The 26,967-nt window shown below is 41.5% G+C and overlaps 1 protein-coding gene across 7 annotated transcripts in view; it reads right to left on the bottom strand.

Moving 5' to 3' along the window:
* KCNK2 (potassium two pore domain channel subfamily K member 2) overlaps positions 1–26,967 on the bottom strand; it is a 129,759-nt gene that overhangs the window by 73,309 nt on the left and 29,483 nt on the right. For 5 of the 7 annotated variants that reach the window (XR_014954022.1, XM_085576071.1, XM_085576070.1 and 2 more), the window contains exon 4: positions 2,846–3,156. Coding sequence is in view for 6 of the 7 variants with exons in the window: in XM_085576071.1 (XP_085432197.1) it covers positions 2,846–3,156 (311 nt within the window). In the remaining variant the exon portion in view is untranslated. Of the gene's footprint in view, positions 1–2,845; positions 3,157–4,873; positions 5,426–5,573; positions 5,731–26,967 lie in introns of those variants that run through there. The other 2 variants (XM_085576073.1, XM_021547593.3) reach the window with 2 other exon arrangements.

The raw sequence follows: 26,967 nt of genomic DNA, 5'->3' as shown, positions 1-26,967 counted from the left end.
ACGGAGAAGACAGACAGGAAAAAATCCCTATCCTCTATGTATATATAGAAACACACAACACTGTTTTAAAAAGCTTTGTGACAAAGGAAGATTTCAGCCAAGGTGCTGGAAACTCCATGGCTCCTGGGTGCTGGAAACTGGACTGTCATTCCACTTGTGCTTTCTTTCTAGCTGAATTTGTTCTCTCCAGCTAGTCTCTCTGATGTGCTCACCTGAATAAACTACCACATCTGTACTGCCTGTGGACAGTCTTCGTTCAGCCAAGCCTGCTTCAGAGTAAGGATTAAACTGCAGAGCAGAAGTTTGTGAAGACTGAAAAAGCCTGGTATGGTAAGCACCTTGTGCAATGACTAGCATGAAAGAGCCAAAACAGTATCTGGATTCCCAGAACATAAAGTTCAAAAAGAAAAGTTGCAATGAATTTCATTACAGTTTGACTCAAGGTAAATACTTGATTAAAGAAGACATGACAGTCTGTAAGCTCTGTAATTTTCTTCACACAAACTCATCATTCCAGCTCCCTTCTACTCTAGTACATATTAATTTTTAGTTTTATAGCTTTCAGTGAATTCTTAAATAACATTTACTTTTTCCTTGCACGCACTGTTTATTTTTATTCATACAGACATCCAACAAAAGCTGAATAAATTCTGCATTTTATTGCAATAGCAGTCAGCCATAATCCTTGGGAGACAAAATGTATTTCACTAATTTAGTTTTTGTGGCAAATTGGCAACTAGGGAAGAAATATGACCTCAGTGAGTAAGATAGTAGCCTAGACCTGGAAAAATGAATTTGAGACTCTCTTTTACCATTGCCTTTCCATTTTACTTTGGGAAAGCAAAATTTCCCAACCCTTAATGTCATTGGCTTGATGTCACTGACTAACACTTATTCTGCATAAAGCAAGGCACCCAAACAGGCTCCCTGTGCCCCAGCTCTGCTCCTGTGAAAGGATGTAACAGTACATTCCTACCTCCACATTGTGGTGCTCTTTACAGAGAAGCAGAAGGGATCGAGGGCAAATTCAGTTTTCCATTTACCCCAACAGCAAGCAGGACAAACTCTTTCCACAATTCTCTCTCATTAATCTGCTGTGGGAGGTTGTGTCACCTCCCCATGCTTCACACGCCTGTGTTTTTCTGGCTGTGGCAAGATCATTAGTGGAGATGGAAGCTAATGCTGATATGGTTATCTGTTTTCTGATGGCTGTACTGAAACTCATTTATTTTACACAGAACATCAAATGGGCGTTGAATGATGATGAAGTGTTTTTTTATTATCAATCTGTGCTTCTGGGCAGAGAATCATAAATGCTAAAATATCTAAGTACTCCAAGCAAACTTCAACAGTTTTTGCCTTAAGGTCCATCTCACAGATGATGTAAGATAATATTGCTTCAAAATTTCTTTTTTTATCTCACAAGTACAGTATCTGACCTAAAAATTTCATAGGAGGATATTTATAGTAGCTACAAGAGTTATTTTTCATCAGAATGTGCTTGTATATTTCTCTGAAGGATTATCTCACATTCTGCTGGTCAAACCACTGGAACACAGTTATTACACAGCATCTAAATCACTATTGGCAGCATCTCCTCAGGCATGCGTGCCTGGACTCATGGAGAGAAGAGCTGACAGGCATTTTAAGGGTAGCAGTTTTGGAATATGTTTCAGCAACAAGGCAGGGGAGAAATCACAAAATACAAGACATTTTCCCAGCTTACCTTTAAAATTCAGAAGTAGTGTACCATAAAAATAACTCAGCACATCAGAACTCTATATTTACTGAAAAAAGAAAACACATCCATGCTGATGCTCAAGGCAGATTGATCTAGAGAGGTAAAATCAGCTTCTAAACTCCCAGCCATATTTGCTGACAAAAAACACTTCCTGAAATTTTTTCTGCCCATGCATCTGGCATGTTCCAGAGTTCCTGCTCGCCATAGTCTGGGTGCCCAACACCCTCTCCTGCTCTCCCTGTCCCATCTTGGGCTCTGTAGACCCAGATAGCCACATGGCCACTGTTCAGAAAGCAGTCAATCCTTGCCAACTCTTGACTGTTCACTCGAGTCTCCCATTTCATTGTCCCATGTCCAGAACTGATGTGACTTGGCAGTCCCTGTTATTCCCTCCAGTGCCACCAGATATTCATAAGGACATGGGATTTAAGTTGGAAGGGGATCTATAAGGCTCCGGACCTAGTTCTGTGCTACTGCAAATAAATATCTCCCATGGTACTGAGGCAGGTGACCTGCAAAGGTAAAGTCATGTTAGTAGGAACACACCAATGTACATAATTTGTGGATGTGCCTTTAAGAAGCAGAGAAAATTGAGATTTAAGATCAAAGTCGGAAGTCCACGGTGCTTTCCTGTACTTAAAACAAAATCAATATAAAGAAACATACAGCTGGAAGGAATGCTAGCTTGATAAAATCACAGTAAATTAGGAGTCCTTTAAGGCAATGGATGGTGTAGCTTCTTCCTCAGAATTAGGCACTTCAAATATTGACAGAACTTGTAAAGCACAATCAATATACCAATTCCTTTGTGAACTATTAATTATATATATTGCTGATGAATAATCATTTAATTAGCATAATGGGAGGCTTCAGTGAAAAGGCCCTCTACCAGGCATACTGGACCTAAAAATAGCAATAGCTTTTCAACAATGACGCTTTGCATGAAAATGCAAATGCTCAGCTTCTGTTCTTAACACTTGTTACATCGCTCGCTTGGCCAACACAGAGCTCTGCTTATAGAGGTTGTGCCCCTTATCACTGCAGTGCTGCCATGTATCATTGGTTCCTCTAAGGCAAGGTGATGAGGGGTTTGGTATGGATTACCTGGATCAGTTCATCAAGCTCTGTTGCATTCACACAGGAATGCTGAGATACAAACGTCTGCTTCTGAATCACAATGGTGGTTCTCTGGGAGGTCTCATGAGGCTGCTCCAGGGCTTTAAATACTGTTGCTCCAATTATTAAATACACGACTACCACCAGAAAAATTGTTGAGACTGTCTTCCATTTCATAACATTAATGGCCGAATCACTTTCCTCCCTTGAAGCAAGCACGGTAGGCTTGGTGGAAAATGATAATCTTGGTTTGGAGTTCTGAGTGGCCGATTTGGGATCCAGCAAGTCAGGTGCCGCCACTGGCAAAAATAGAAAAAGAAAGTTAATGTTTACAGTGCCACTCAGATTTTGCTAGCTAAACTTCTTGCCAAGAGATTACATGAATTCTCTTGCTTCTAAAGGGAATTCCTAAACTGCTTAATCTTTCTCTTAATCCCATGACACCTTACAACATATCTGTTGCTCTGAGTGGTAGTGTCCATGCATAAGCACATTTGCAACGTTTTCTATCGTGTCTGTCCCCACGATATTGAATCATTTCCAAAAGCAGATTTCCCCTACATCCTTGCATTCCATTAAATTATTCTAAGGTAGTATTTTGCTGCAGAGATTCTTCATGTCCACTGTTCTCTCAAGCACTGCTAAGCAGCTTTCCAGCTGTGTTCTACCTCAGCATTACAGAAATATCTGGAAAATACAAAACCTCATCTCTTTCACCTATTTTGTCCCATTCTCCGACAAATGCTCTCGGAGAGCAGTTGTGTGATCATTTCTAAACTCCCCAGACACAACCGTAAAAATAAGACATTGCTCATCATACTGATCTTAACAGGCTAATTGTTTATTGATTACACCTTTCAGAAAACAGTGGTACAACACATGTGTGCTTACTGGAAGAGTCATGCATTTGTTAGAGCAGGTATTTCTATTTACAGCTACAAAAACTCCACCGGGCTAGGAAAAGAGTGGCTGGGTGTGTTAATCAAGTACTTGGATAACTCATGTGACTACCAGTAACTACATGGGCACTAAAAAAAATCCTCCACATCAAGCGCAGATAAAGGTCTCCTGTGGGAAGATGGTCATGGCAGTGACCACACAAGCTATATTTAAATTGTTTTGAATAACCAGTACATTTTAAATGGCCAAGACAGCTCTTCCAACCGCTGGTAGGAAAAGCTCAGGTCTAAATCTAGAGGAAAGTCTCCCACAGGACAGCAGAGATGGGATGCATCCCTGCAGGGAAGGCGGCGGTACTTGGCAGAGTCACCGCCTGGGAACCCGCCGGGCTCCGGCACACGCCGCTGCTCCGGGAGAAGGGCTCGGGGGGGAGAGTGGCAGCCCCAGCCCGGGCCCAGCGAGACCCGGGGCTGCTCTTACAGCCCGCGGGGTGGGCGCCGGGCACTCCACGCGCAACGCGGTCACGCCTCCCACAGCTCCGGCCCCCGCCCCACGGACAGCGGCGGGTCGGGCACAGCCCCCCCGTCCCGCACCTTGGCGGGGGGAGCCCCTTTCCCGCTGCCTCCTTCTCTCCCGTGGCAGCCCCCGAGCCCTTCCGATCCCCCAGGGCCGGTGCCGGGGAGCGCTCCCAGCGCGGCCGGGGCCGCCGAGCCCGCCCGGAGCGGCGCCGACCCGCCGCGGCCGCCGGCGGCGAACAAAGGAGCGGGCACCGGGCACCGCCGCTCCGCCGCCGGCCCCGCCGCCCCCTCCCGCGGCGGTGCAATGAGCCGGGGGACGCCCGCCGCCCCCGCGAGGTGCAGCCCCGGTAGCCCCCGGGAAGCCGCCGCCGGCTGGGATGCTCCGCCGCGGGGAGCGGCGCGGGGGCGAGGCGGCCGGCGGCGGAGCCGGGGCGCGGCGAGCGGGGCCGGGAAGGGAGGGGAAAGGAGCCAGGCAGGGTACAAAGGAGCCCCGGGCCGCCGCGGCGAGCATCCCGGGGTCCGGTGCGGGGGAAGCAGGGGCGCATGCAGCATCCGCAGGGCTGGGAGCGGGGAGGCACGCCATTGTGCTCGTACTCACTTCTTATTTACCGACCCGGTGCCCTCTCCTCGCTCCACGGGCAGGCATTTTTTCTATGCTTGGATAGATACAGTTAGAGCAAATTTAAAAAAAAAAAAATTAAATAAAAAATGGAAAAGGAAAGAAAGGCAGGAGCAGACGGAGAGGAAGAGGCTGATGGATGGGTCTGGAGGAGAGGGAGCGGCAGGGGCGGGCGGGCTGGCAGCGCGGATCCCGCCGGCTCTCCCCGGCCCCGCGGCGTGCGAGGTGCCTCACGTCGCGCATCGCGCATCGCACATCGCGGCGCTCCCGTGTGTGCGAGTGCGTGCGAGTGAGTGCCCGTGTGCGAGTGAGAGCCCGTGCGTGTGTGTGTGTGTGTGAGCCCGTGTGTGTGTGTGTGTGTGTGAGAGAGAGAGCCCGTGTGTGTGCGAGTGAGTGCCCGTGCGTGTGTGAGTGCCCTTGCGCGCTCCGGGCGTGCGGAGCAGCCCGAGCCCGGCGGTGCCTTTTGTGGGGCGGCGAGCAGCCGCACCGCTGCTCGCCCCCCCCGCCCTTCCGCGCCCCCTTCCGCGCCCCCCGCCGGCGGGGGGGCAGCCGCTCCGCGCCGCTCCCGGCCCGCCGGGGGTGCGCACCCTCCGCGCAGGCTGCCCGGCGGGGCGGCCGCAGATGCTGCAGGGGTGCCGGGGGAGGATGGAAGGGGAGCCGGGGGGAGGCAGAGCGGTACCTGCGGAGAGCAAGGTCTCGCCTGGAAACAAGCGGGGAGAGAGGAGGGAGAGAGGGAGGAGGAGAAGGCACCGGCCAACCCCGCCGGCGAGGCTGGACCTGCCGGCGGTCCCCGCTCCGGCCCCACACCCTGCCGCCTCGCCAGAGCCTCTCCGTGAACTTTTGAACTGTCCGAAATGTCACCGAATTAGCAGGAGACAGGGGACAAGAGGGGACACCTCGGCCCTCGCCGGAGAACGGCGCGGGGCTATAGGGCCAGGCTGTTCTGTCCTTCCCGGCTCGGCCTGATTTTAACCCGGTGCTCGGCAGCCCTGGTGTGTTGCTGCAAGGAGTTAACTAGGTGGGATCTGGGAGTCAGGGATGGTAGCTGCTCTCCTATCGCACGCGCCGCCTGCGCACCGCCTTCTTCCATTTCTGTCTGATAGATACATCAGAAATGCTGCTTCAACTGTGCTTTCTGCCACTAAAAAGCCTGAAATTATCCTTGCTATCTTTGCCGTGGGCTAACTCCCCTATTTCCCAGTCATCTGTCACCTGTGACACTATCCATGGGTCAGTTGTTCACGCTGAGGTGAAAAGCATGAAGACAAATCCTAAAAGAGGATTTACCAAGAGAAACCAAAAACTGCTCCCACAGCCACTCTCTAAAAAGTCTAAAAAATTACTCACCGTAACAAATGGGTATAAGTCTCAAGCATTTAAAGCCAGAGGCTGTATCTGTAAAATGGCCAAAGACAGTCATACATCGGGCGTTTAATGGGCTATAATCCCGCTTAAATCAGCAGCACCATCAGCAAACACTTTAGAAGTCACTTATTTTAACGCTTCTCCGTATCAATGTGACATAATACAAATGAGTGTAATATTGAGTTCCTCAGGACTCCAATTTCAGCAACATCAATCACACCACTCTCACCCTGTGTGTCCACAAGTCTGCACAAGATGCAGCACAGGGCAGGAAGCTGCCCCTGCTATTTCAGGGTGAGCTGTAGCTTATTGCTGCCCATCCCTGGGAACCAGCAGAGCACTTGTCAAGTAATGAAAGCCTCTGGGCCCAATCCAACCACCCCTTGCAAGGTGATCTTCAGTCACAGGGTTGGCTTCATCAACACAATACTCAATACTCAAACACAAGAGAAATGCCCGCTTCTGACTACTGATACTCCGTCATTCAAGGAATTCTCAAAGATGTAAGATTCTCATACCTGAATATTTTTAATATAAAATACTCTCCCCAAAAAATCATCATATTTTCTCCTTTCTTTCCAGCAGATTCCTTAATCATTAGCCTTTGTAAACACTGGCTGTTCCTATCTCATGGAAAAGAATTTTGCAGGATTTCTTTGAACGTCCTATGGAAAAACAGGCGTGAACATTTTCCTCCATGCTGACCTGTGTCTCCATAAAATACTGTGGAAAATACTACATGCCTTTCTTTAGCAATCTAAATATTTGGAATGAGATTTTGTTTTTCTTTGAGTGAAGGAATTATTATTAAAAGCTTAAAAAGGCTCATATTTATTGCCTACAAATTGAAATCCATGGGAAGCCTTCCAATAGCTTCAGGAGGGTTTGGAGCAGGCCTTAAATTTAGGGATTCCACCCAATGGGAAGAAACCATTTTGAGATCTGCTCCAGGAATTACTGCATTGGTGCCTTAACCTTAAGACCTGAAGAGCTATCTCTGGGAAAGCAGTTATTTCCATTAAATACTTAGTAAACATCTCCAATGTCTACTATCAGTTGGCTGCTATTTTCCACCTATTGTGATCCCAGATGCAATCCTCAGCTGGATCCTCATCTTACCACTTACTCTGAGTGGACTTGAGCTGTGCATTCTCATTTCTAGCAGGGATAGAAACACTCCACATACAGCATTGATCTTCAAATTTGGCAAGAAAACCAGTAATCCTTTTTGTGTCTACAATAAAAACTATTGTGTACAGCAGCTCTTATTTTCTGGAGGCCTTTTACGGCACTAGCCTTTACTCTATGGAGTCAGGCCCATCAGTATTTTTCTTTCTTGCAAGATACACCACACATTGTTTGAATATTGTGTGTGACCATTTTGCCCTCAAATTTGGAACTGACATTCGACCAGCTTGACGCATCAGGCCTGAGCTTTGCTAAACAAACACACTTAAATACAATGCTGACAAAACTTCCCACTAACCAATATAGACAAAATTAAGCAATAAAAGGGGCTAAAACACAGAGCTCCAGCCTTGCAAGCAAATGGATTTGCTGCTGAGCCAAGGAGATTTATCTGAACAAACTGTAAAAACCTTTTTCTAAGATTAAGTATAAGCAGGCTTGTGTATTTCATGCTAGCATGAGAAAAACTCACAAAGTACAGGACTGTCAAATGCTGTCTAAAAATGTATTGGCATGAGTTTGGGATGGCCACAATACTCACAGACGGTGGGTGCTGGAAGCTGCTCAACTCTTTGAAATGTTAAAAGTAAGCTCAGCCAAGAGAGACAGGCATGCAGCATGCAGAAGAAGTCAAAGCTGCATGATAAACACAGCAATCCCATATTCATGGAAATAACAGCTGCAGATGATTGAAAGCTTTGATAGGACAGGAGGTCACTTGCAGCGAGATAGTTATTCCAGAGAAGTATTACCCTATGAGGACCAATTTAAAATCTCAAGTAAAAAGTACTCTTACCTGGCATTAACACTTTATTTTCCTCTTCCTAATTCAGGAGCCATCCCCTCCCTGGGAGGTTATGAAGAACACTTGTTTTGTGCCCAGAACAAGAGGCTTCTGCTAGCCCCCACCTCTGTGAGCAATAAATGCTCTTCTCCTTTAACCTGCTGTGTAATGGGAGGCACCACAGGTTCCAGCCTTCTTCAATCTTATTTAGCTGCTGAGAATTTCTACATTCCCAAGGGATTGCTATGACAAGGGTTCCAGTGAGGGCATTTGCCACCCTGACTTCAACAGCAGCTTATTCACATGGGGACCTGTTTAATTTACCACAGGAACCTGTGCCTCTTATCAAACAGCGTATTGCTATAGGCTTTAGGACCTCCTAAACACAGCAGCCCCTCTTCCTCATCACAAAATAACAGGAAACCTCTGCCTCTCTTCAGAATTTGGCCAAACTATACACCCAGTTAAAGTCAAGGATAAGCCTCTGCTACGGCTAAATTTTATTACCAGAAAGCTTTGCAGAAACACTTCCAGACTTACATAGCAAGTTAATTTTAAGGTTCATTTTACTTATACAGCAGGACTCACAAATTACTTGTCTCTTGACTTCTTTGGAGACATTAAAAGATCTCTGTCAGTTCTTTATGGATAATTATGACATTAAGGCCATGCCATGCCACTGTATTTCACCATAAACCATTAGTTGTATCCTGCTATGGGAATTTAAACTAAATGAGGGACTAATGGCACACAGCCTACTTCTATTTGGAGCAAAGGGGAAGGCAGACCATGTTGCTCATAGGCAGCAAGGATGCCAGGCTGCTCCGAGTGACTGTGCTGAAAACACACCCTCCCAGCACTGGGGAGAAGGCAGTAGGCAGGAAACACTTGCAGATGAGTGGTACTCAGCCTTCCTCTTCCTCTGAAATTGGTAAAACCCTAAAATAGACCCATTGTAAAATTTGTGATCTCATCTAATTCACATTTTGAAATTACTTAAGCATACATAGGGCAACTAGAATATGTCCTGCAGAACCACAGAATCATAGAATGTTTAGGGTTGGCAGCGACCCTAAAGACCATCTGGTCCCAACCCACCTGCAGGGACACCTTCTAGTAGACCAGATTGCTCAAAGCTGTGTCCAACCTGGCCTTACACAGCTCCAGGGCCTGGGCATCCATAACCTCTCTGGGCCACCTGTTCCAGTACCTCACCACCTCCACAGTAAAGGCTTTCGTTCTAATATCTAAAGTAAAATTCCCCTCTTTCTGTTATACCCATTCCCTCTTGTCCTATCACAGCAGTTCCTGACAAAGAGACCTTCTCCTGCTTCCCTGTAGGGCCCCTTCAGATACTGGAAGGCTGCTATGAGTTCTTCATGCAGCCTTCTCTTCTCTGAGCTGAACTGCCCCAATTTTTTCAGCCTGCCTTTTTAGTGCAGGTTCTCCAGTCCTGTTATCAACTTCATTACCTCTCTGGACTTGCTCCAACAGTTCCCTGTCCTTCCTTATGTTGGGGTCCCCAGATCTGGATGCAGCACTGCGGGTGAGAACCCACCAGAGCAGAGTAGAGGGGGAGAATCATCTCCTTTGACCTGCTGGCCATGCTCCTTTGGATGCAGCCCAGGATTTGGTTTGCTTTCTGGGCTGTGAGTGCACATTGCCAGCTCATGTTGAGTGACACCTCCCAAGCATGTCAAGGACCCTCTGGATGGCATCCCTTCCCTCCAGCGTGTCGACACACGATATTGCGCACAGCGCAATATTAATGAGTTCTACCTCTCTAGCAAGTTATTATACCTACCAGGAGCATCTTGTCCTACAGTGTGACAAATTATTTATTCAGCAGAAAAGCCATTGTTTCTCACCTCATCAATTACTAAAAAAAATATTTACATGTGCTCATCTATTTTTATACAGCTCAGTTGTCAGTCTTAATTATGTTCTAATTCTTTCCATTGCTAGTAAGCCTTATCTATTTATCCACTTGCAGCAAGAGGGAAGTTGTTTTAGAACCTGTAAAGCACTGACTGTTGTAATTAATATTGTGAATGTGTATTTTTCTTTACTGACTTGCAAATCTCCCAGTGGGTTTCCTCCCTGCCTGTGTCATACTATCAGACCTAATGGGATTTATTTATCACATGTTCTGCCACTGTTTTTTTCATATTTGTTTCCACAAATCTATTATGCTTGGAGAGCTTCAGAAGCAATGATTATAACTAACTTTCAGTGCCATTCTCATCAATGATAAATGTGAATTGCCGTATGTCACCATTATTATGGATTATTTATGCACAGAAAAAACTTACGACTACTTTGAATTACTGATGTCCTTGATGGACAGCTAGTAGTGCTTTGGGATGATTACAAAATGCTTTTCTGTAATCACCAAAATGTTCTAGAAAATTGCTGGTTTGTAATTTGTTTTCCATTTTTGCCATTGTGGTCTCTTCAAAACAGGAGGCTGACAATGGGAATATCAAGATTTCGTATCTGTCTGTCCACACCCAATAGTACCAACCTTGCAACTGATTCTTATGGTGCTACTGGATCAGATGAGATGGAAACCTAATCTCCTTATTGTCTTTGCAGACTGGAAAAGAGCAGGGAATATTTGGGAAAAAAAAACCCAAAAACATACATATGACTGCACACTTCAGGCCTGATGAGAATTGCCAGTTTACGCTGACTCTAAAGGGAGTTTTCCTTAAGGCATTAAGCTTACTTTTAAACCATGTCTTGAGGAGCTGAGGACTTTTTGTAATGTACTATATCCACATTTTAGGGAAATCTGGAATTAGTGACACAGACCTATGACACAGCAATCTGAAAATAAAATAAAATGCAGACACAGAGGACACTGGAAATCACCTAAAATAGCATTAGTGCTTTTCTTTTTGAGTAATCCACAAATCCGACTTGGAAGAAACAAAATAAAACAAGACAAAACAGACAAAGAGAAAACAAGAGAAAATAGCCCTGGCACTACTAAACAAGTATCATGCGGGACTAATGAAAGAACTTGCTAGCAGAAATAAAGAATACAAATGAGGTGATGAAAAAGGAGAACATTAAGTATCATCTATGTTTTAAAAACACCAGACTCTACTCTACCTGGCTTTAGCCATAAAAATGTAATGAAATCTATGAATTATTTTCAAATATGCACAAGAGACTATTTTCTGGCAAACTCTATGTTCAGCTTCATAGAGATTTGTCTGGAAAGGATGTTACAGATTTTTCTAAAGAAAGATAACATTTAGTAGTTTTTTGTGGTTTTTTTTAATTCAGTAGATTGTTCAAGTTCTTGTTCTTTCTGCTTTGACAAACATGCCACTAACACCATGCAGGCAGAAAGCTGGATGAGCAGAGCCCAGATTTCATAAGGTATTTGGGCACCAAGAAACATAAATTCCTGCCATTCAGATGCATCATGCATTAGCATTGCTCAGCACTTCCATCCTTGAAGGCACTTCCTTCTATTTTCTTTAAAGTGTGATCTTGAAATTCTGGGCTTGGTGGTTTAATCTTGACTGGCAGCTATGGACTGTGTTGGCAGGAGAACAGGCTACTCATACTCATCTCTGCAGCTTTGAAGTGGCTTTTAATCTATATACTGTTGCTGAAAGAAAGGTCTTTCAGTTGTGTCCTGCCACTGATGTTAAGCATGCAAGGAAAGTCAGCCATGGGCTTGTATAGTTTTATGTTTTATTTTCTCTTGGTAGAAGGAACATTAAAAGCTGCACTCTGTCTCCAAGGAAAATATAGGTAGAAAATACAGGGCAAGATTGGCCCATATTTTCCTCTTTGCACAGCAAATATAAATATACCCCAGATGTAATACCCCAGGCACCAAATAGAAACAGATGCACTTAGGGCTGTGACTGGTGAGAAAGTTATTTTGTATGATCCCTTCACATAAAATGGCTAAAATTAATATTATGAAATTTCCATTACATTTTAGAAGCCCGGGTATAAAAGCTGTTCTATTTCTAAAATTCTCAGCAGATTAATATTTTTGTGATCATTTTCTCAAAAAGATTAATTGCCCCATCACAAAAAAGGGTGAGTAAAATTATAGAAAAATATTATGTTAGTGTAAAAGGTGCTGCTCTTCAATAAAAAGAATTATTTTTCTAAATTATTTATATTGGCAACAAATATAGCATAAGTGACCCCCTATAACAATTTATGTAAACTTTCTGTGATTTTCTGTGTGTTGTGTGTTAAAAAGTGGAGTATACCAAATTAATGAGCATGATTGCCAGGAAAAAGTTAATAGAAAATCCATAAAGAAACCAATTTCTGAAATTATTGCTTTCTTAGCTTTTCATGTTCTTTCTCATAACAACTTCAGATATTAAGGGGGATTATGACTCGAAAAATTTACCTAAGGCTTTATCCAGTAAGAGTATCTCAATGAAAGTCATACAACAAAAGCAGCAAGTAAAAAAGCCTCAGGCTGAATATTTGCACCAGATTCTTGGGGACTTATTGGCAATTTCTTTATTTTAGAGAGAAGATCTGGTGATTTTACTAACTCATAAAAATTGCCTAGAATATTTTGAAAAGTCAGCTCTGATTACAATATTATAACTAGTAAAGTAGATTTATGGGGGAAAAAGCCCTATCCCTTATTTCTAATTTACAGGGTCACAGGTCCTTCATCCTGCTAGCAAATCCACATAAATACATGCAGCCCAGATGTGATGGATGTCAGATATCTTGGATATATCTGTTGTACATCACAGCAGAACCCCACACAAGGAGCTGTGTGGGAATTCAGAGGCAGCTGCTGCATGCAAACGATTGTGCAGCATAACAAAAAAGTATTTCCAGTTTCTGAAGGCAGGGCAGGTGTGATCTTCCCAGCAGTACACTCCAGCTGGGAACCCTGACCCCTCAGCATGGCAAACTTCCTTAATTATGGTACTTCCATGGCATGTAAATGTTGCCTCCAATTCTGGAGTTACCTTTTTGTCAGCTACTTTGGGAGGTTTTATATCATTTTGCAGGTGAAAGATGTAACAACTGATGTGGACAGAGGTGTCTAGAAGAAAAATAGTGATCCCCAAAGAAAGCAATCAATTTTAATTTCTGTGTGGCTGCATTTTCACCACTGGTGTTCTTGAACAAGCTTTCTGTTCCTGGACATAAACATGCTTCCCACCGTGCTGCTCAGCATTATGCCCAATTCTTATGCCCAATTGATCCAGAAAATAGCCCTTCACTTGGCTTGTTTGGAAGGCTAGCAGAACAAACTTCATGTAAACAGTAGATATGATTACTGCTTTCTTTGAAAACATAAATAAAAGCCTCCAGATTTTACATAATAGTGCAATGACTGCAAGACTTTCTCAGGATAAGCAAAAAGGACTCTAATTATTTCTTCTGCATAAAGGCATTTCTTCTGTATAAAGGCATTTAAATCCACATCTTTAACCTTCCTGGAAAGAGCCTATCACTCCAGTGTTCAAGTAGGCTCAGGCTCAGTTCAAGCAAGTTACACTCAGAGATTACTGATCCTAGCACTTTACTGGACTCCAGGGCACTGCACTGGGATTTTATCTGATCTCTAGGAAATATTACTGAGCTATATTTGTTGCTCTCACTTACATCTTTGTGCACAAGAGGTTTTACACCTGAGTTTTATAAATAGCAATATACTCACATGCGTGCTTAGCAATTTCACCCCCCTTGCCATTAGCATAAAGAATTCCACTGAAAACAGGTAAATTACCTGTTTACCCCCAGAGCAAGTACTGAGCTTGTCAGAATGTTTTGCCTTCCTCCTGCATAAAGGATTTCTTCAGAGTCAATTAGCTGCTGACTTCCAGCTGAGCTGCAGTGTCACAGAAGGGCACTCCAAAGGCATCTTTATAGCTCAGACACTAACCTGTATCAGGCAGGATGCAGGAGAACTGCATCCCAGCACCAAAGAGCTGTGGTAAGTATTTTGGAAATTATTTTGGCTCAAGCCCCTACTAGCTACATGGGAAAGACAAATCAGTTTGAAGCTTAGCTGGACTAAGATGTACCTACAACATGTTTTATTGTTTAATTTCTCATACCTCTTTCCAGAAATACTCACTGATAAATTTTTAAATAATGACACTTTAGCACAATAAATTAATTTTCTTTTTGACTGAAAGCAAGATAGAGCAAAGACATTTCAGGATAGCTCACAAACCTGAAGCAGCTGTGTCCTTGGTATGTGGCAAATCCTTCAGTGTATGTCAGTCTATTTGTAATTCCCAAGCACTCCAAATAGCTCCTCTAGCTCATAAGATTCAGTTTGGTAACCAGAAAAAAATGGATTCCAGGTAAGAGGTTAGTCATGCACTATTAATGTTAATCTGAACCTTCCCAGCTGGCATCATGAATAAGGAGATGGCATAAAACTTGGGGGAACACCCTAGGTTTATGACAATCTCATAGTCCAGCAGGTGTTAAAGAACTCTAATGGAATCCCAGTTCTTCCTATAGAATTAAAGATTCATGAGGTATGAAATGGACAGAGGGAGAAAAAGAGAAAATATTCCTACCTCAGTGATTATGCATTTCCTTGGCAGAAGAATTCATGAGTTCCTGCCCCAAGGACTGTTTATGTATTTTAAACAATGACAGTCTCAGTAAAAAGTCAAAGTACAGAAACAAATTACATCTGATCATTTCTACAGATATTTATCACTGATAGTCATTATCAGTCTAAGTCAGCAAACACTAGATTGACATCATGTGCTTTCACATTCTTTACCAAGTTTTCTTGTTTGGCATGCAAGGAGGCAAACCATCAAGGATGCTGCAACACGCAGAAAATTCCTGCTAACTCAGTTCAAACAGAGTAATTAACAGAATTAATCAATTTCAATTGAATGAGATCAAAGAAATCTCCTATCAGTTGACTGTTTAGAATAACTCAGGGAAGATTAATTTCTATCCTAGTGTTCTCTTGATCCCAATAGGTTGTTGATGACAGGAGTGTAGGAAGCAAGCTTTTTATCATCAATCACTTTCGTTATTACTTGGCTACCTGCTGTGTACAAGGATCCACACATTCTTCTATTTTTAAACAAGAAAGCAACCCGTCAATAAGTGCTGAACCACTTGCCATTCAAAATGACCACTTAGGGAAGAACCTAACCATAGTGGCTGCTGTGTAGAATATTTAACAGGAAGCTATATATGGAAAACCACAACTTATACTTCAAGCATCCCAGCTAGCCATGTTTCACTCAAGGTAACATTGAAGTTGTATGTAACAATTACTGATTAATTAACTGCAATGCATGCTCAATATACCACTTGCACATACAAGACATCTGTTTTATCTACATATTTATCTACATATAATTGCACTTACACCCTAGATATAAGCTCTGATTATTACTTATACAGAATGTATAATGTCAGGCTGGAGGGTCACCAGCTTGTGAAAGGAATTACATGGTCTAGTTGCCTTCAATAAGGGAGGACAAGGGTAACTGACCCTGTCTTCCTTCCAGTCCAGACTCACATCTCATCAGTTACTGTGCATTGATGCAGTACATTTTATTTACATCACTAAAATAAAATCAGCCATCATTATCTCTTTCTTATGGTCATTAACTCTTGTGATTCCACTTCAGTTCTTCTGGGCTTTGGGCTGAATCAACACAGTAATTTAAGATTCACCATGCTCTGCACTGATGCGTTTAGTTTTAGTTAAACGCAGCAGATGCAGACTAAAGTTCCTGAGTTCCTGTGTTCCATGTGTGGGGAAAGTCAGTCACCCACGAGAGGAACTCACAGTGATCTTCCAGGAACTGCTAGCAGCAAGGCACTGAGCAACATCAAGGAAAGGAATTGCACTAAAGCCCATCAGGCTCTGGGATTTAAACCTCTCAAGGGAGGAAACTTCCACACTTCAGATTCCAGGTGCTGTTTTGGTGGGCTTTTTTCAAGTACTTAACAAGGACAGAGTAAAAAATGGAAATGAATGGAGGAAAAAGGGAGACAACAAAGTCACCACTTAGTGCAAGTCAGTGGCTGAAACATTCACCGAGGAGACAGGCGAGGAGATCTGCGCTCACATCTTCTATCTCCCTGTGAACGTTCTAACCAGCAAGCCGTTGGGTGGAGTATTCTTAAGCTCCAAATATTTAGCAAGCTGCTTATGATTTCAGCAATGAAGCATTTTCTATTGACACCCATGTCCTAACAGGCCAAAACCGAACACTTCCATTCCATTTCCATGTGTACCTTACTCAGGCAAATTCCCATCGACTTCAAAGGAAGCCTGGAAACGCGGAGCAGTCGGTTCTCACATTCTGTGTGTCAGTCACTCCCCTGCGTGCCTCGGCACGCCCCAGGGTCCTGCTGCACTGATCCTGCTGCACGGATCCTGCTGCACGGATCCTGCTGCACTGATCCTGCAGACCAACGCCCGGCTGCAGCCTGATGTGCCTCATCTCCCACCTGGGCTTGGCCTTCCCTTGCCATGGCAGCTGGGTCTGCAGGATTCAGGGACAAAGGATTGCTGCACACCTGGGTCTTGCCCCAGCACAGCAGTGACAGCCAGGCTGCACCTTCTGAGCTCCAAGAAATGGGAAGCACTCGCGCATACCATGGCACAGGAGTAGCCTGCCCACTTAAGGAGTTACCATGGGTGTTCAGCAGAGCACAGGTCTTAGAAAATACTCACTGCAGGAAAGCACAAAAGGCAAACACTACTACAAACTGTGCCTGAAAAAAGTATATGCATCTTGGGTTTGGATAAAGCAGAACTATGACAGAAACCACTTATCCTTCATATTTAAAATCAGTGTATGAATCAAGCCAAAACACTGTCACATATTAATTTAGAATGCCAGTTATTGAAATTGAGTTATTAATTTATTCTTTAACATAAATTTTCCCTCTAGTACAGACTACCAAGTTTAGGTAGTAAGATGTCTGCACTGGCCTCATTACAATAGCTTATATATGCTAAACATTGTGAAGTGCTCTCAGTTTCAGGAATTCTTTGATGGGGAAAAGTACTGTTATATCCATTTTTATCAAGGGGATCTAGAAAATAGTGGCTTGAGAACACAATATAAGGAATTTCCTTTGACAGGTTGGGGTTTATCTCTTTGTGTGGTAAATGCGCACTAAGAGAACTGGGCAGTTTTTTTCCTTTGTTACTGACATTTGTTTCTAAAATCTCCAAAACATACAAAGGATATCATGATCATAGATAAAAAGTTTCTTTTATCATGCAGATCTTTAAACATATGTGATTTTCATTCTACATTTTTCTCAGTGTTCTTTTGCAACCATAATGTTTAATTTCTTTTTTTTTTTTTTTTTTTTGTGTATGGGAAGTTTCCCTCCTATTTTTTCCTTTGCTGCCTATATAGTAATTTAGTTAATTCTATCTCCAGATTCCTCTAGCCTTCTAACTTACACATTCTCCCTAGAAGAAGAAGCACCACATGGATTTCCAGCTTCTATCTTTCTCAATAATAAGTAAAATTCTGTTTTCAAGGCCTTGAAATTACATTTACTTTGTATACAGCTGTTATTGAACTGACTTTGTCACTGTACAACCTGGGGTTTTTTCCTGGTATCTGAATTGATTTAAAGTTTCATATTGATCTGAGTATCAATATCCAGTTTGTAAGCAACAATACCACTCATGTTCAAGGGCACATTTCAGTCATCTCAAATAGGGCTCAATCTGAGCAATCACCATGGAAAAAGCTTCTTTGCTGTGCAGAATACTTTTACTTGTTTTCCTTTTAGCTACGCTTTCCTATAGATAGCTTTGTTTGTTGCAAAATAGTAGCTCGATCAAAGACCAGGCATTGCTTTGTTCCCATTTGTTCTGACAAGCTGAAACTTTCACATTACTTCTTATAAATCTGATTCACATGTGAAGTTATTAATTGAAGGGGTTTTTAATTATTTTGTCAACCCTTTTTTTTCTAGGATTTGTTTGTCAGCCCAATCTTCTGTAGCATCACTTCTTTTCTCTCTAAACTTGCACTCTCATGCAAACGTGTTCTCCAGACTGGCACACTAACACAGCTGCTTCTAAATGTGAGTCAGAATCTCATTCCATATTTCTCTCTCAATTTTGATCTCTCTACTGCAATCTGATCTCAAAATTAAGTTCCCATAAACAGCAAAATTCAGTTGTTGGTTTTTTGGTTTTTTTTTTTACAATATTAAATAGATTTCTCTTTGGGGTATTTCATTTGCAATTAATCCTCTCAGAATTTCATTCTTTCAAAGAGTGTGATTCTCTTGACATTTTTTTTATCACAAACTGGTAATTAGACTGCTCTTCTTTAATTGTAGGTTATTAAATTACATCCACTGCCTCTGGCCTGAGGTTAATGGAAAAAGAAGAGTAGCAACTTTTGCCCACCTCACTCTTTAGAAACTTTTCTTTTTGAAGGGAAATAAACACTTCTTTAATCCCTCTGTCTGATCAATTTCGTAAGAAGCCCAGATGCAATAGCTGTAGTCCTTACCTGCTATTCCAACTCCTTTATCCCTCACATTTTCTTTTGCTCTTCTGACACTAAATGTATGTTATTTTTCCTATTTCTTCTTCAGATACCATAGAATGCTCTTAATGCAGTGGTAATTATTGCAAGTGTCTGGGTTGGATCTTATAACCCTGATGGATCTTTCTAATGGCTAACAGGTAAACTAACAAATATTTAGCAGGGATATTTAACACTGGAGCTTGGAAGAAAGGGAAGCTGATGCTTATTTTCTTCCTCTTTGTGTTATCTGTTCTGATTCAAAGCAACACATCGCACATGAAATGTAACACTTCTGACTTAGACTATTCAGGGTCCAACTGGGCTTAAATCCTTGCTTCAGCCTGAGTCTAAGATAATCTTTGTGGCCACAGGTGACAGGAAAGAAATTTTTACAAGCAGTAAATAAGTGGATGGGTAGACAATACATTATGAATAGAACCCAAAGTGGCCAGCTCTTTGAGCAGAAAGCCACCAAACATCACACGTTTGTGGCACTGATCCTTTCAGATGACCTACAAATAGCACTACCCATGTGGGCCACTGTGTCTTGGTTCCTGATCCTCTTGCTGCCACTGTATAAAAATATGCCACATAATAATCTCAGCCCTTGTAGTCTGATTTAACCAAATTTATTAGAGGTTGTGTTAAATCCACCATTTTGCTCATACTGATTATTTTTGTTAGTATCAACAGTACATCAGAGGTGAGGTTTGGTGAGCAAATGCCATCAGAGTGCTGTGTGCCAACCCTAGTGAAGTGTCAGAGGCAAAAGTGCACTTAGTTCTAATCATCAGCAATCCACAAAAACTAATCCAAAGAGGAACAGTAAAGATTTCTAGATGAATCATGTCCAAAGAAAGTGAAAGAGCTCAGCTCACTTAGTCTCGTAAAATGAACGCTGAGAAGACTCTGATTGCTGTGCGTAGCTCAATCAAAGAGTCTTTTTTGAGCTAAGGAACCATGTTGGCAACAAAACCAGAATTTATTCTGTGAATAAATTTTGGCTGGGAATCACAAAAAAGCAAGAGAAGAGCCAAGTTTTGGAGCAATCTCTCAATAAGGAGGATTAGAATGAAAACTTAACATTGTAAAATAGAGGGTGGCCAATTTATAGAAAAAATATTTATCTGACATGCTGCCTGCAAAAACAGGAGTTTGGTCTCAGAGGAAAGATGGTCAACTTTCTTGAACCCATAAATCACATTCCCCAGTCATCACAGAGCCACACAGATGTCAGAGAGCTGTGGGGAGAGTAAGCAAGCCCCAGATCTTTTAGTGTTCCCTGGTGGGTGTGGGCTGGATGGCTCCTGTTCCTCAGCAGCCTCCAAACCAATGCAGCCCAGCACTACACGAGGGCTGTAACCCCAGCGAGGGAGTTCATCTGGCACACTGCTCAAAAAAAGCCCCAAGTCCTTCATCCCAAACCCTGCCAGCCACACTTGGAGATGTAACATTCTTCCAACCCACAGCTCTCAGGTACCAGACTGTCTCTTCTCCAGGCTGAGAAGAAAAATCATCTGGAAGAATATTTTTCAGAGTAAGATTTTTTCATAAGTAATTTTTCTCTGATCTCCTGCAATTTTAGCAACAGTAGCATTAAGAACTACAGTGAAGACTGCACATTTTTATGCTAAATTATTATCATCAGGGTTAAATGCTGTACTGATAATTTAAGAAGATTTGAGATTTAAGATGCAATAACAGTGTCCTGAACTACATGTTCTACCAAAGCCGAAACATTCACAGCAAGTAAGTGTCAAAGCCAAGTTTATGTGCCATTTATTAATAGAAGATGAAGCTATTGCTGAGTTAAGAAGTAGCCTCAAGTTACTAGTATAATTAAAAACTGTGATTAAATATTAAGATGAATGAAATAATTTAAATTGTGAGCTGTCAAGGTGCCAAGTAAATAATTTAAAGACAGATTTAAAAAGCAGTGGGAACACCCTTTTTCTGCTTTTGCTACTTCTTCATATCACTAAACCTTTTTTACCCTTTCTAATCTAATCCTCACATTCCTCTCTGCTATTTGCATATGTTAGCAAGGTTACTTTCTGCTACAATATATTTCTGTTTATAGTATGTGCTTGTAAACTGCAGAAGAGATTGTGCATTGTCCTATGTGAAAATGAAAAAAAAAATATCATTGGGAATAGGAGGACAGACCTTTCTGGGGCAGTCATAAGGAAAAAAATAGATGCTTATGGATAGAGCAAGGAAAATGAATCAGGAAAGTGGGTATAGGCTGACTGTGTGTTGCTTGGTTATCTAAATATTTTCTTTTCAGGTCTTTTCCATCTCCATTTTCTCTGCTGTTAAGAGTTATTTTTCTCACTTTGGATAAATAATACCCTTCTCTTCTTTCATCAAAAGGCATCAGAGGCCAATGCTGATGAAGAGGTAAAAAAACAAAGGCAACTGCTGGCACTGAAGTAAGAAGGAAGTGTGTGCCCTGACTGCATGGGTAGCCTGGTGGTCAGAAGATGGATTACTGCAGGTCAGGGCCCTCACCTGGAATATTGAACAGTCAAGAGACAGTTTTACTCTGTTTGATCCAGCACATTAGCTAGCCTGCCAGCATCAAGTTGCTGCCCTATTATCTCCATGGTGGAGCTGAAATGCAGGTTCCCATGGGAAGCTTCAATTAGGCCAGTGCTTTTCTGTGAGCAAAGTTTTTTTTCTTGAAGAACTGGCTTCTGTCATCAAAGATATTTTAATACACCTCAAAAAAATTTCTCACCATCTCCAACTCATGGCAGCAAAGTATAGAAACAGAGCCTTGTTCCCACTCTGCCAGATGTGCATTCCTGGTGCCTTACTCTGTCTGCCACCAGCCTGGATGAGGGCATTGGTCTTTCATGAGTGTTGTAAATCCCTAGGTGCTCTCTCTGCAGAGATGCAAATAGACACCCATAGCTAAAATACAGGGTATAATTACACCCATGCAGAAAAAAATGTGCATGTCTAAGGCACTCTGAAAGGTTGAATAAGCTCAGTAAAAGCAAAGCTCCCATCCTATCATTTTTCCCACAGATTATAGGAAATAGATTTCTGATGCCCATTTTAATGTTAGCTGAAAAGTGCATAATGCCCAACAGATCAGTAAATACATTTTTGGGAAGCCAAAACAGAGGTTTCCAGATAACAGCCTACCTAGCTGTAGTATTTTGAAAGAATGCTTGAAAGTTGAGAAAACAATAGACTTTTCCCCAATTCTTAACCTGTGCAAGGAAGGTTAAGTTCTCTGCTGAAGAGCTGGTGAATTTTTGCCTAGAGATCTGTCAGGAGGCTGCTTTACAACACACTCTCCAGTCATACAGTTGGAGGCAACCACAGTTCTGCCTGCCTATACCTTTGAATACCCTTGAGTTTTTATGGAGAAGCTGTTCTGGGGAGTTTTTACCAGGAATCCCAAATACTTTAGCAAAGCTTGCTGATAAGAATGTTTCCCAGAAATAGAAGCATTTTTCTTTCCTGACATTAAATCTCTATTGAGATGGCTTTTACATCCACCTGTTTTAAATATGATCTTTTAAGCCAACCTACTCTGTGCCTTTACACGTGTGAAGAGGATGTTCTCATCCTTGCACAAGGGCTCAAATTTCTGTGGAAGCACTTAGCATCTGTGACTTGTGCAAGACTTCTATGCAGGACTTCATTCCTCATCTGTAGGCCTTCTTTTTACCACACAATAGCAGTCTGGGTGAGCTTTTCATGGGGCTGTCCCCTTCTGCTGGATACTTACCTCAGTTGAATAGAAACCTGAATTAGATTCTTGAATATAAGTATCCCAGCCTCCTTACAGGCTACATAAAGGCAAGATTAATGGAATGAAGCACATAAAGGACCAAAGATGTATATTTTGCAAGGTGGGTAACACATGGTTTCTTCTCACTGAGGATTTTACTTATGCTTAAAGAGTTTTTTCTTCTCATTCATATAAAGAATAGGATTTTCAGATTTTTTTTAATATATTGCGTATTGTTGATGAACAGCAAAAATATACCAATTGCTACAAATTCCTTTTTCGTTAAATTAATCTTTTATTACCTTTGGCAGAAAGGCAGAGGTTATATATCACCTTCTTTTGGATTTTTAATATCAGGCTGGATTCAATCAGCAAAAGGACCAATGCTCTTGCAGCAGTTGTAAGCAAGATTTCCAGAACACTTGCTGTACAGGCAAATGGCATGACAATTCATGTGCAGGGCCCTGGACTGTCTTGTTAACATCTGCAGTGAAATACTGGTTTCACTAATCTGCAGCACTGATCTTAACTGAGTTTTACAATTAATTTTGCTTTTCTATCATATACTTTGGTAAAGGTAATAATTCTACCCCACCTTGAAAAGGATAAGTACTGTAACTTTCTCCTTTGGTTTTGGGACCTTTGTTTCACAGGCTGAGAGTGGCCCTTTCTCAGTAACTCAAGAACCACTGTAAAACCACAGCTGTCCCTTCAGGTAGCAAAATTCAGGTTTTGCTAACACAAAAGAGGTTAACACAAAACACAGCACAGGTTCAAAAAGGACTCTACTACAATCAGCACATACAAAGAGCAAGGGAAGCAGTAGCACATGTACAAATCTGAACAGTTTGCCCTTGTTTGCTGATGGTGTGAAGATACCTGATTGTGGCAAAAGTGAGAATACTTATCATTTTTCTTCACATTATTTCAATATGTATCTTTCTACTTCAGATTATATATGTGACTGTGGTTTTTTTACACTCTTCATGACAGATGATTTTCAAAACTCCTTAAAATTATTACAATGACTTTTGAAAGTAGTCAATGTATTATCTGAAGCACCAGAGCATCCTACAAAAGGCCTCAGGAAAAGTTTAGTAGTAGTAGATATCACTTAATAGAATCATAGAATGGTTTGCTGGAAGGGTCCTTAAAGACCAGGTAGTTCCAACCCCCCTGCCATGGGCAGGGACACTTTCCACTAGACCAGGCTGCTCAGAGCTCCATCCAGCCTGGCCTTGAACAATTCCAGGGATGGGGCATCCACAGCTTCTCTGGGCAACCTGTGCCAGTGCCTCACCACCCTCACAGTAAAGAATTTCTTCCTATCATCTCAACCTATTCTCTCTCAATTTGAAGCCATTCCTCCTTCTCCTGTCTCTACATGGCCCTGTAAAGAGACTCTGTCCATCTTTCTTGTGGGTTCTCTTCAGGTGCAAGTCACTCCAAAGCCTTTTCCAGGCTGAAAAATCCAAATTCTCTCAGACTTTCCTTGCAGGACAGGTGCCCCATCCCTCTTATCACCTTGGTGGCCTCCTCTGGACTTGCTCCAACAGGTCCATGTCCTTCCTGTGCTGGGGACCCCAGAGCTGGATGCAACACTCCAGGTGAGGTCTCAGCTGAGAGTAGCAGAGGGGCAGAATCCCCTCTAAATCTGCAAACTCTATTTTCTTCTTTGCAATAGCCAAGGTTACTCTGGAAGTACATCTTTACAAAAAGTTTGTAATAGAAGTTAACAATGATTTTCAAAATATTGCACTCAGCTCCAGCGTTTGATTTCTGCCTGCCTAGACTTCTTCAGAATCAAACATTTATTCTGGGAGAGATCAGACTGGGTACAGAAGGCTCAGCCAGTAACATGCATGTTGCAGATGGACCCTGCTGATCTGCCTGCCTTTCTTCTGGAGAGCTGGCCACAGGCAACTATAATAACCAAATATAATCTCATACAAATATGTAACCATATTTTTGTTAAGAGTGGGAACAAATAAAGGAGATATTAGATAGAGCAGAGGAAATCCAAGTAGACATCCTTAACTCGACCAATCAAGAATCCAGCACACATCTAAAGCCAAGTCATTGGGAATTTTGCCTTATTCATGAATGCTACAGTCCCAAGCAACCTTAATTATAACATTATTCATTTTATAAATCATACTACAACCCATATATTATCTCTGGTCATGCAATGTGCTTTCTATTTAAAATTAAGTTATTAATTTCACCAGTTTGCAAGAGATTTGACCTTTCTCTATTGCCTACCAACATACCTTTTAGACAGTGATACATTTCTGGTTTGGAACATGAAGAAAATTAAAAGAGAACAACACAACAGCAAGCATTTTTCAGTGACATAAAGGGTAATAAAACTGGAGATTCTGTGATTACTCTGCAACTCAATGAATTTTCAAATGAACAGTTCAGCTACCAAGACTCCATTATTCAAATAATGGTTAAGAAACATTTTTTTTCTGGTATTAACAGACACTCATTTTATAATATGGTAAACCATGTATTAGTCCAAATATATGAGGGAGAGAATGAGACAAAATAATATTTCTCTTTAATAACCTACACATACCATTTTTTAGAACAAACATACAAAATTAATGTATGAGCTTCCCCAAGCTGTTTTCCAGCTGATCTATTTCTGTCCAATACATTGTCCCAGTACAACAACAACAACTAGAACTACCAATTCATTTTGTGGAAAAAATGTGTTTCTCTGGTCTTCTCACCACATACTGTCAGTAAAAAACATTATATTTTAATCTGAATTCTGACTCCAAAGTAAATAAAATAGTTTCCTAGTTTAGCCATCAAGCTTTTAAATAAGTGACTGTTTTAACTTGTGAAGCACCCAAGACTAAGACAAAGTCTTAATCAAGATGCAAAGAGATGTTAAGATATAATTGGGGCTTTTAAATTTCTTCATATCCATGCTCAAAATTAAAGGGAAATAATGGGGGATTTGTTACATGTAACCAGCAATAGGCATTCTTCATCTAACAGAGTCAGGTTAATGTTTAAACAAGTAGTAGGAGCTACTGATCTCCCAGAAAATCCCTTTACCAAAGACACTCCAAATGATGGTAATAGCCTTTAATTTGACCCCAAACCAATAAGTTTTGATAACATTTTACTAATATATATCTAATTTCCAGGGATCAAAATTCTTTTGGGTATTGTTTCAAATAACAAATACCCTATAGCAATGAAACCAACCTTTGATTCTTTGTGACAAATTTTAACACATTTCAAAGGAGTTTCCATTCAGCAGGAAAGCGATGTTTGTGGGCCTATAAATGAATTACATAATTTGTTTAAAATCAAAACTTAAAATATCCTAATTTTTCCTGAAAACAGGCAAAGCATATGATCCAGATCTACATGGACACACTTTTGCTATTTACATTTTCTGGTGTTAGACATTTACCAGCCCTGTGGCCTCACATTTGAGCACAGCCCTATATAAAGGGCACACTTCTAGAGCACAGCCATACATAGACAACATATTTCCAGAGCACATTTCCTGTCTGCTGGAAGCAGACTGCAAAACAGACTTTTGCCATTGTCACTCGTTTGTAAATCCATTATTTCCTAAACCAGAATTGAAGCTGTGACTCCCCACTTAAAACAAGCTGCATAGAAGTGCAACTTTGTGGCCCCTGGCCACAAAATGTGAAGTTGTCTGTTACAAAGAGACTATTCTTTCAGGAAAATAAAGCAGCTCTGCAGTGTTATCATTAATTCAAGAAAAAAAAAAATAGGTACTCCATGTACCTTGGAATTTATTATGTATGCTAGATAGGGGTAAAAACATCTTCCTTTTAAGTTTAACATTAGTTAAAGCATTTTTAGGAGTTGTGGAGCAAAAGACTGATGTTCTTTTTCTTTTTAAAAACATACTTGGGATTTTTTTTCAACTCGTTTTAACTTGAAATTTGCAAAATTTGATCCTTCAAGCTCATTAGTTGGCAATTTAATGTTTTTTCTGCTTTGTGCATGCAGAGTTTTCTTTTTAGTTGCATATTTTTCCTGAAGTAAATGTAGTCCTGAAAATGGATTTCTGCTTGAAATGTTATTGACTGATAAAGGAATTTTGCTTTTATGTCTAAGAACAACCTGTCTTTATTGTTCAGAGTCCAGATTCTAGCTGGATAAGTGTTAAAGCATATTTTAGACTGCAATTATTAAAACCTCTTTCAGTGTTACATAACATAGAACACAAAAATGTGTTTTATTTTCTTCAAAAAAGAAAATAAAACCATTGATTACTTAGATTGCACTGTCCCTGCAATGCAATGGATTTATTTTGAGAATTAAAATACAGTCTTCCTTTTGGAATGCTGTTTTAAAAAAACAGAAGCCTTATTAAAGAAAAGGAAACCTTAATAAAGAAAATAATAAAAACCATAATAAAGAAAAAAGCTTACTGCTAATGATGCTCTGTAAATTATCAGCATTT

Source organism: Lonchura striata, chromosome 3 (genome assembly GCF_050655825.1).
Source record: "Lonchura striata isolate lonStrDom1 chromosome 3, ASM5065582v1, whole genome shotgun sequence".
NCBI classification, from domain to species: Eukaryota; Metazoa; Chordata; class Aves; order Passeriformes; family Estrildidae; genus Lonchura; species Lonchura striata.
This window is presented reverse-complemented; position numbering and strand designations above follow the sequence as displayed.